Source organism: Sinocyclocheilus rhinocerous, unplaced genomic scaffold (assembly GCF_001515625.1).
Source record: "Sinocyclocheilus rhinocerous isolate Xijiao unplaced genomic scaffold, SAMN03320098_v1.1 scaffold466, whole genome shotgun sequence".
Classification (NCBI taxonomy): Eukaryota; Metazoa; Chordata; class Actinopteri; order Cypriniformes; family Cyprinidae; genus Sinocyclocheilus; species Sinocyclocheilus rhinocerous.
This window is the reverse complement of record NW_015631145.1, coordinates 92010-101799: the sequence shown is the minus strand read 5'-3', so window position 1 is coordinate 101799 and position 9790 is coordinate 92010. Positions and strand designations below refer to the sequence as shown.

General features: G+C 35.8%; 1 protein-coding gene across 2 annotated transcripts in view; it reads right to left on the bottom strand.

Moving 5' to 3' along the window:
• LOC107741617 (stromal interaction molecule 1) overlaps nucleotides 1-9790 on the bottom strand; it is a 48141-nt gene that overhangs the window by 14213 nt on the left and 24138 nt on the right. For both annotated transcript variants that reach the window (XM_016554375.1, XM_016554376.1), the window contains exon 7: nucleotides 3139-3316. In XM_016554375.1, coding sequence (XP_016409861.1) covers nucleotides 3139-3316 — 178 coding nt within the window. The remainder of the gene's footprint in view (nucleotides 1-3138; nucleotides 3317-9790) is intronic.

The following is a 9790-nucleotide window of genomic DNA, read 5'->3' as shown; positions in this document are numbered from 1 at the left end:
AAGTGGTCATTGAGTGAAGGACTAGTGTAAGGTGATCTGAACTTCAAGCCAAGACTGAAAATCTACAGCACTCAATCCTGACCTCTGCCATTCACCATTCACCATCCTCCAAATCAAGTAACCTCTGTGTTACAAGCCAACAACAATTGGTAAGACAAGTCTTCTCATTTACAATCTTAAACTCTTTATGAATGAATTACTATTTTATGTAATCAGGGAGCTAAAGTTTTAATCATTTTCTAATCTTTCAATTCCCAGTTTTTCCATATTCAAACATTTCGTCGGACCTGCCATCTTTGCTCGAACTCGAACGACGATTGCTTGTTTTACTCACACATTCAAACAAAACGTTCTTTTGTTTTGGTGAAAGTACAGATATGAAAACAAAAGACACTACAAACAATAGACTAGACTATGCATGCAATGATTAATTAAAGTTTTATTTTATTCCTCTCCCACAAACGTGCACCTGCAAGCTTAGATTAATATGGTTCACTGTTGCACGCATGTGAAGAACATTCTCTCACGTCTGATTTTATGAGGGTCAAACAAGCATGTGAGAGTTGTGGGAGAGAATGAGGACTGTCTCTAAGAATGAGAGTCATGTGAGCTTGTCTCAAATACAATGAGAGGAAGCTAAAATGACAATTCTCAATATATAAAAAAAAAAAAAAAAACCTAATGGCAAGTAATACATTTTCAAAGCAGTTTGTCCCAGAGTGCCTGTTATAGTAAAGACAGAAGTGAATACAGCTTTTCAATTAAGTACTTCTCAATTGAGATCTTTACAATGGTTTTTAGAAATATTTTAAATAGAGAAGTTTGTGAAAGCTAAAGTAAAAGAAAAAAAAAACTCATGAAATAAATGTATTTATTTATAAAATTATATATACTACTTGACTGAAAAAAAAAAAAAAAGTAAAATAAAAATAAACACAAATTTGAAATAATTAAGATTTTGTAAATGTTTTTGAAGTCTATAATGCTCACCAAGGCTGTAATTATTTGATCAAACCATTCTTTTAAATGGTAATAATTTCACAATATTGCTGTTTTACCATAAATGCAGCCTTGGTGACTTCTTTCAGGAACATAAAAAAAAAAAAATACTGGAAGTGTATGCATGTATAATTTATTACATAAAATAGTAGTAGTAGTAGCAGCAGTATAAATAATATGTCCTGCTCTCAAATGAGTAATAATATGAAAATGTGAAAACGTGAAAATGTGTATAATTTTAAACTTGTGAATTCTTTAGACTTTGACTGGTAATGTAATCATCTAAACATCCTACCAATACAACTGCAACAACCCAGAATGACCTAGCAACCTCATAGTGGCACACTAAAACGACTGGATAGCAATGCCACACATCCAAAACACACACCCTACCGCACATGTATAATTCTACTTCTAATCAAACTGTATTGTAAATTGCCATGCAGAATGGGCAGTTTACATAACGCCTCAATTCTGACTCCGAGTGAATGGACAGAGATCGCGTGTGTGGTAATTTGGAAGCTTTTGAGAAGAGGTTTCTCTGGTGTGAAATGCATCAACACACCTACACAGGAAACTGCTGGAAAGACTGACTCAACTGCCACGGCTTTGATAAGCCTTCACAATATGTCTCAAATGGAGAATATGCTTACATACAAACGGCCACTGCAGCTTGTTTTAAGGGCAAAATGACATTTCGTTTCATCTCGAAATGTTCTTAAAACAAGCCTACATCAAATTAAATGTACTTTTAGGAAAGGACAGCCCACAAGGACCTGAGTTCATGTATGGCATAACTGGCCGAGTCATTTATTTTATTTTTATCCTTTAGTTTAAGCTGAAATGATTTGAAGTATCCGGGGTTAATCATCTCCCTCTGGGGCGACCGAAGCACTGTAGGCCTCTCACCCACCAATCCCTGGAGACGTGACCCGGTGACTCGGCCGGTTGTGTCAGAACAACATGCTGGACGTCCTCCACTGTAACAAACACACTCGACATAGTTTCCACTGCCCCGTCCTCTTCACACATGCTCTCACACTTCATTCACATGTTAAAGGGATACAGGAACTCTTCCGGACACTCACGCTCCTGTGCCTTTCTCTCAAAAGGTGACAGACTATGAGTCTGCATGAGGACTTCTACAGGAAGCTAGCGGATGATGGTTGGTATTGCGGGATTAGAGCATTATCTGCATTCTCACATTCCTTAAGATTTTCAGCATATGTGTAATGGTTTGCAAACACCACTGACGTATTGAACACTTGCTGGTAAATATTCTCAGTGAGCTATGGGTCATTCTCTGAAACAGGTGCCTTTTCTAGTTTGAGAACATACATTTTGCACAGTTGTAAACAGTCTTTCAGACAAAGAAAGTGAATAATAATAAATTGCATAATGCCATATTAAGATAAATTAAATATTTGTATGTTGTAATATAAACGATAGATAGAACGATAGATCAATAGAACGATAGATCGATAGATTGAACGAGACCGAGAACTATAGATAGAACGATAGATAGAACGATAGATTGAACGATATAACTATAGATAGAACGGTAGATAGATAGAACTATAGATAGAACGACAGACAGATAGAACAATAGATAGAACGACAGACAGATAGAACGATAGATAGAACGGTAAATAGATAGAACGATAGATAGAACGATAGATAGAAAGATAGATTGATAGATATTCATTTTTTAGCCATTCCTCTTTCTCTTACAACTGATGTTCTCTACAGCAGTTTACTCCCATGTGGCTCCATATCCTGTTCCCTCAGAAGGGAAACCCAGGCTCACTAAAAAACATTTAATGAGCTCCTGTGCATAAGTCATATGTCAGTAGTTTCATTCAATATAAACAGGACTACAAGGCTCACCTGGAGGTCAAGGTTATTTTGAATATCAAAGCAAGCTCTGCAAGTTTTCAAAAGCTTGTCAAAAACAATCCAACTTCATGCAACTTAAAACTGTGGTTAATATGGCATTAGACGCATTGCATGGAGACATGCAATGTGTCTAATGCCAAAAAACAAAGCCTTACACCAGTGCCAAGTGCTTCAAGAGTCACTACAGTTCCTCACACTCGTTCAAGAATTTAAAAATAGAGACAGAGCAGAACAGGTTCTCACTTCTGCTGTAGGTCGTGAAGGCTCAGCTCTGCCCGGTTGAGGCTCTCCAGGTCTTTCATCATCTTCTTCATGTGGTCTTTAGAGTGCCGGTTCTGAATGTAAGCGAACCAGCAGCCTCCCATTCCGATGACTATTGACACCACCAGCATGAAGTCCTTCAGATGGTTATGTCTGTTCACTGCGAGAGACAGAAACCAGCATATACTTTAAACAAGTAGTCATTTAGCAAACCCAGGGACAGGGAGTAACCTGGGGTTAAGTGCTGTGCTTAAGGACACAAATGAACTCATAATTTGCAACTAGGGCTGCACGATATATCGAAAATATCGAAATATCGCAAATGTAAATATCACGATGTGCGATATTTGAATCATTTTAATAATAGGCTACTTAAATCAAAACGTTGCACATTCGCATCTCCTCATGTTCGAACAGACACATACACACAGAATTATGTCAATAGTACCCGTCTCGACGATCATTCTCGTAAACACAGTCTGTTATGTTTTAAATGAATGTAAACAGCTGAGCAAGAAATCGGATGTGTATCATTATACTGGATCCGTGCAGTTGGAATTTAAAGGGACAGCAGCCTATAAATACGTGCTGCTGAATATGTTACTAATGTTAATCAACAAACAAAACGGCTATAACAAAGATTAATCTAAATTTAATTCATACAGTGAACACTATGCAGTGTTAGTTTACACTTAATTATTAAATTTCTGTATCTGAATACTACCGTTTATTTTATCTATGCTTGTAAATTGTGTATTTATTTTTCTTTCTTATATTATTTATATATAAATATTATTGCTTGACGTTAAAAAGAGTTAAGTGCAATAAGTTGCAGAAAACAAATCTTTGCCGTCTCCTCTTGCTGTCTGACTCACACCTGAAGCACGCGCACAAGCTGCATCTCGAGCAGCGTCTCTTCAGTTCTGCCTCACACGTTTTTCTTTCTTATATTATTTATATATAAATATTTTTTATTTTACTGACTGTTCACTTGCCTTTAATCATGTTTGAACTTTCTCAGACTATAGTTTTTGCTGTGGTATATGAAGAAGTACTTAAAGTGTATGGAAAGCAAACTTACAATGATATAAAATTAATGTCATTATTATTTTTAATTTTTTTTGTATGTTCACGCTGATGTTAAAATGACATTTTCTGATTTGTGACATTACTTTTTATGTACTGCTAAAACACTGCTGGTCACTTTCAGAAGTTGTAGTGATTCTTTCTTTTCCAAGAAACACACACACACACACACACACACACACACAGAGACGTGTTTCAGACGGCGCGCGAACACTGAGTTGATTCGTCTTTCGCATCTCCTCATGTTCGAACAGACACATACACATGAAAATATAATTGAAATTGATTTTACATACTTTAAGCAATATCGTATCGCATATCGAATATCACATTTTTTAACAAGGTATCGCATATCGCATTTTTCTTCAATATCGCACAGCCCTATTTGCAACATTTCTAATAAGACACTTCCAGTAAAATGACTTTTCTTTACATTAGTCTTTACTCTAGGACAGGGGTTCCCAATCCCAGTCCTTGTGCTTAGATTGAACAATTTTTGAACTGATACTTCTCAGTACTGAATGAAATAAAGACAACTAGACAAAAAAACAAAAAAAAAGACAATAGCTTTCACATCAGGAGTGTGTCAATGATGCTTTAATATGCTGCATATGTAGGCAGCTCAAAAGGTTTTGGAACAGATCCCATGACCTGTTTAAGAGTGCAAAGCTGAGGTGTAGGTGTAGGTTGTAGTAGTAGAAGTCAATCTGCATTCTAAACAAAATCTAAATTCAGTTTGCAAATTGATACACGCAAAACATTGGCTTTCTCTGCGAGCTGTTCAAATACTTCCCACAGAAGCTGTTTAATGCAATTTTCTTGCAAATATTGTGCTGGCACACAGTGTAGCTGCAGTGCTTTCATCTCGTAAAGGTTAAAGCATTCATTTACATTTACTGTAGGGATACATGGGCTTCTGCAGTTACAGTCCTGCAATACTTACCACTGCTGTGCCATTGGGCAAGACAGTTAACCTAACAACAGCCCCAGGGACAGCACACAGTCCTGACCCTGGATGACTCAATAACACGCTCTTCTCAACTCCTCATCCTCTAGGGAGCACGACCGGTTGTCTAGCACGAAAAATAGTTGGTCTGCATCAGCTTGATAGCTTTAATTACCAAAACCTAACATACTAAAATACTATTTGCAGAGCTTTTGCCTTTGATTACAAGGATATAAACTACTGGCCAAAGGATGTTTACTGTTTTTGAAAGAAGACTCACCAAGGCTGCATATATTTAATCAAAAATACAGTAAAATCAGTAATATTGTGAAATATTATTACAATTTAAAATAACTGCTTTCTATTTTCATATATTTTGAAATGTAATTTATTTCTGTAATGCAAAGCTGAATTTTCAGCATCATTAATCCAGGCTTCAGTGTCGCATGATCCTTCAGAAATATGCTGATTTGCTGCTCAAGAAACATTTCTTATTTTCAATGTTGAATACAGTTGTGCTGCTTAATATTGTAGTTGAAACCTTGATACACTACCATTCAAAAGTTAAGATAAAAAAAGTGAATACTTTTATTTAGCAAGGCTGCATTAAATTCATCCAAAAATGACAAAGTTCTTCAAAACTGACAGCATAAGGTTATAAAAGACTGCCATTTTAAATCAATGCTGTTCTTTTGAACTTTCTATTCTGATAATAACTGAGCAGCAAATCAGCATATTAGAATGATTTCTGAAGGCTCATGTGACACTGAAGACTGGAGTAATAATGCTGAAAATTCAGTTTTGTATCACAGGAATAAATGACATTTTATTAAAACATATTAAATATTACTGTTTTTACTGTATTCCTGCTTAAAAAAAGTGCAGTTTTTGGTAAGCATAAGAGACTTCTTTCAAAAACATAAAAAAAAGACCAGTAGTGTACAGTAACAGGAAATGCAAAGGAAGGCCAAACTTAAACCTGCATGACCCACATGAGAACCACAGCTCAATGAATCTGGAACATCTGCACTAACAGCTGCAGCACCATGGCTCTAACATTAAAAACTAATCTCACAAGCAGAAGGCTGTGATGGGACACTCTCTGGAGACAAAATATACAAATGCTGTTGTTAATCGTTGAGGCGTAGGCTTTTAAAACCTGTCAACTTTGTCAGCGAATTAACAAAAAACGAGGGGTATAGGAGTCGTGTTTCTGATGGCGGTATTGTCCCGAGGTACCAGGGCAGCTGGAATCGGTGCCTGGAGATCAGTAGGGTGGTGCTGAGCCGTCAAATGCAGGCTGCACCATCTCCCTGGTTTCCTGGAGCCGGACCTCTTCAGGGTCAACTTCTACAATGAGATCTGCCACATACAGACCCTCTGTCTGTGACTCCCTGTTCAGACCTCTGAGAGGATGGTCTTGATGATGGCTGCCAGCAGATATTTTTCTAAATGGAACCACAGTCGGGAATGTCAAATGCATATGCTTAAAAAAAAAAGGTTGCTGGATCTCTGAAGGGGCGAGGATTGCAGACTTTTGTAGCATTTTGGTTTTCTAGTTAAGGTTAGTACAACAAAAACTTGGCAATTTTCCATCCTCGATCTAATAGAGAGACAAAAGTCTTAAATTAATCAAACTTGGCGAGACAATGAAAAAAAAAAAAGGTTAGATGTGCTGCAATGGTCAACTGACATCAATCTGTTAAAAATATACAGTACTGTTCAAAGGTTTGGGGTTGGGTACAATTTATTTAATGTTTCTGAAAGAAATCTCTTTCGTTCAGTAACACTGTGAAATAATTATAATTTAAATGAATGGTTTTCTATTTTAATATATTTTAAAATGTAATTTATTTCTGTTATGGCAAAGCTGAATTTTTAGTAGTTATTACTTCAGTCTTCAGTGTCCTATGATCTTTCAGAAATCATTCTAATATACTGATTTCAATGTTATCATTAATGTTGAAATCAGTTGTGCTGCTTAATATTTTTGGAAACAATGATACATATTTTTAAGATTATTTCAAAAGTTCAAAAGAATAGCATTCACTTCAAATAAATATCATTTAACCTTATAAACCTTTATATAATCTTCATTGTCACTTTCAGTTAAATTAAGGCATCCTTGCTGAATAAAAGTATTAATTTCTTTCATAAAAAAAACTGACCCCAACATTAAACGATAGTGTATATAATCCAACAATTAAAATATTTGTGTAAAAGAAACATGAGCACTCAAAATAACCAAATTCACATTTCTTGTTAACTCTGACAATTTCTGTCATTATTGCTGGGAATATTGATATTTAAATTCTTATTTTCTTAGTGTGGCTGATAAATGGCCAATATTAAAATGTATAAAATTGTCTATTTAATAAAAAAAATGTTTTTGAATAAATGTAAGAATCACAATATTATAATGCACAGTACAAAAAAAAAACATTTGCAATTAAAAAATATCAGTGTTTTAAAGATTAATTTTGAGTGTTACATTAATCTAAATGTAAAATTAAAAAAAACTATTTAAATTTAAAAACTAATATCAACCAATAAAGACACAATATATCATGCATCTGTAGTTATTGCAGATAATTTCATTTTTTTCCCTGAATTTAATAGCTTCGCACTGTGAGTGTTGTTGTAGAGTATGTCTACATAGTACAACAAACTTTACATTTTAAAAGCACAAGGTAGCTCTTTTACACACACACAAAAAAAAATGATATATATATATATATATATATATATAATGTATATATATATATACATAACAAAAACAGAAGACCTGCACTAGAACGGTTCACAACCCCTCTGACAGGATGACCCAGCTTTTCTTGGACCAATTCGCGGTTATGGAGCTATAAATTCAAAATAAATATTTATAAACAAATGGCAATAACAGAAGGGAAGACATGCCACGTGGCTAATAAAAACAAGCGTTTTTTGGCCAGATCTGGAACAGAATTCTAAGCATTATTAAAATGTCAAGCACTCATTCTAGCACTAACAACTTTGTTCTTGCTCATAACAAAAGGTATGTGTAGCGCATGGTTATGTCAGCCCCGGTGTATTCTGGGGTGTGACGTAAATCAAATCACACCGCAGGGTTACTGTCCAATCTGTGACGTGCAATCCGAGCTGATGGATGGTCAGCAAACAGAAAGAGCACATAGCGCATGGCACAGACTGAACCCGTTTCCAGGTCAAGGCAGATTCTTTAGATAACACTCCCAGGAATGTAACAGACTGTGTAAGAATGTGCTCCTGGGAACAAGCTTTTTTGTAAACACAAGGCATTGATTAAACAAAAGAAAGGGAATGGATCAAATACGGTCTCTCTTTTATAAATACCTGTAAACCTGCCGAACCAGTACACCAGCATTCTGGAAGGTTAGACACGATGGGCTGCATCTGTTTCAGTGCGCCAAAGACGTGTGCTCAGAATACAGAGTGATCGTCTACACCCTCCCTATCCAACCCCTCAAGCCTTCCCCATCGGCCTACAGCAGATGACTACGAGCCTCACAAGACCTGTATATGCTGGCTAATTGGTCTCAGAGAACATTTAAAGAGGTAAAATGGACCACCGTAGAAAAATAAATGGAAGAAAATTGCATTGGTCAATATGGCAGAATATGACAATGGGTTCTGGACTTTTTGGTCTAGGACCACCTTAAAAGTGCTATTGTTAGCCTGTTTTAGGTCTCTATAATATACTACTGTTCAAAAGTTTGGGGTTAGAGTTTCATTTTTTTTTTTTTTTTAAGAAATCAACAGTATTATTGAGCATTACATTGACCAACAGTTAAGACATTCTAAAAAATACAGTGGGTACGGAAAGTATTCAGACCCCCTTAAATTTTTCACTCTTTGTTATATTGCAGCCATTTGCTAAAATCATTTAAGTTAATTTTTTTTCCTCATTAATGTACACACAGCACCCCATATTGACAGAAAAACACAGAATTGTTGACATTTTTGCAGATTTATTAAAAAAGAAAAACTGAAACATCACATGGTCCTAAGTATTCAGACACTTTGCTCTGTGTTTAGTAGAAGCCCCCTTTTGATCTAATACAGCCATGAGACTTTTTGGGAAAGATGCAACAAGTTTTTCACACCTGGATTTGGCGATCCTCTGCCATTCCTCCTTGCAGATCCTCTCCAGTTCTATCAGGTTGGATGGTAAACGTTGGTGGACAGCCAACCTGACAGAACTGGAGAGGATCTGCAAGGAGGAATGGCAGAGGATCCCCAAATCCAGGTGTGAAAAACTTGTTGCATCTTTCCCAAAAAGACTCATGGCTGTATTAGATCAAAAGGGTGCTTCTACTAAATACCGAGCAAAGGGTCTGAATACTTAGGACCATATGATATTTCAGTTTTTCTTTTTTAACAAATCTGCAAAAATGTCAACAATTCTGCGTTTTTCTGTCAATATGGGGTGCTGTGTGTACATTAAAGAGGAAAAAAAAATAACTTAAATGATTTTAGCAAATGGCTACAATATAACAAAGAGTGAAAAATTTAAGGGGGTCTGAATACTTTCCGTACCCACTGTATAAATAAATATATATATATTTTTTTTTTTTGCTGCATTGG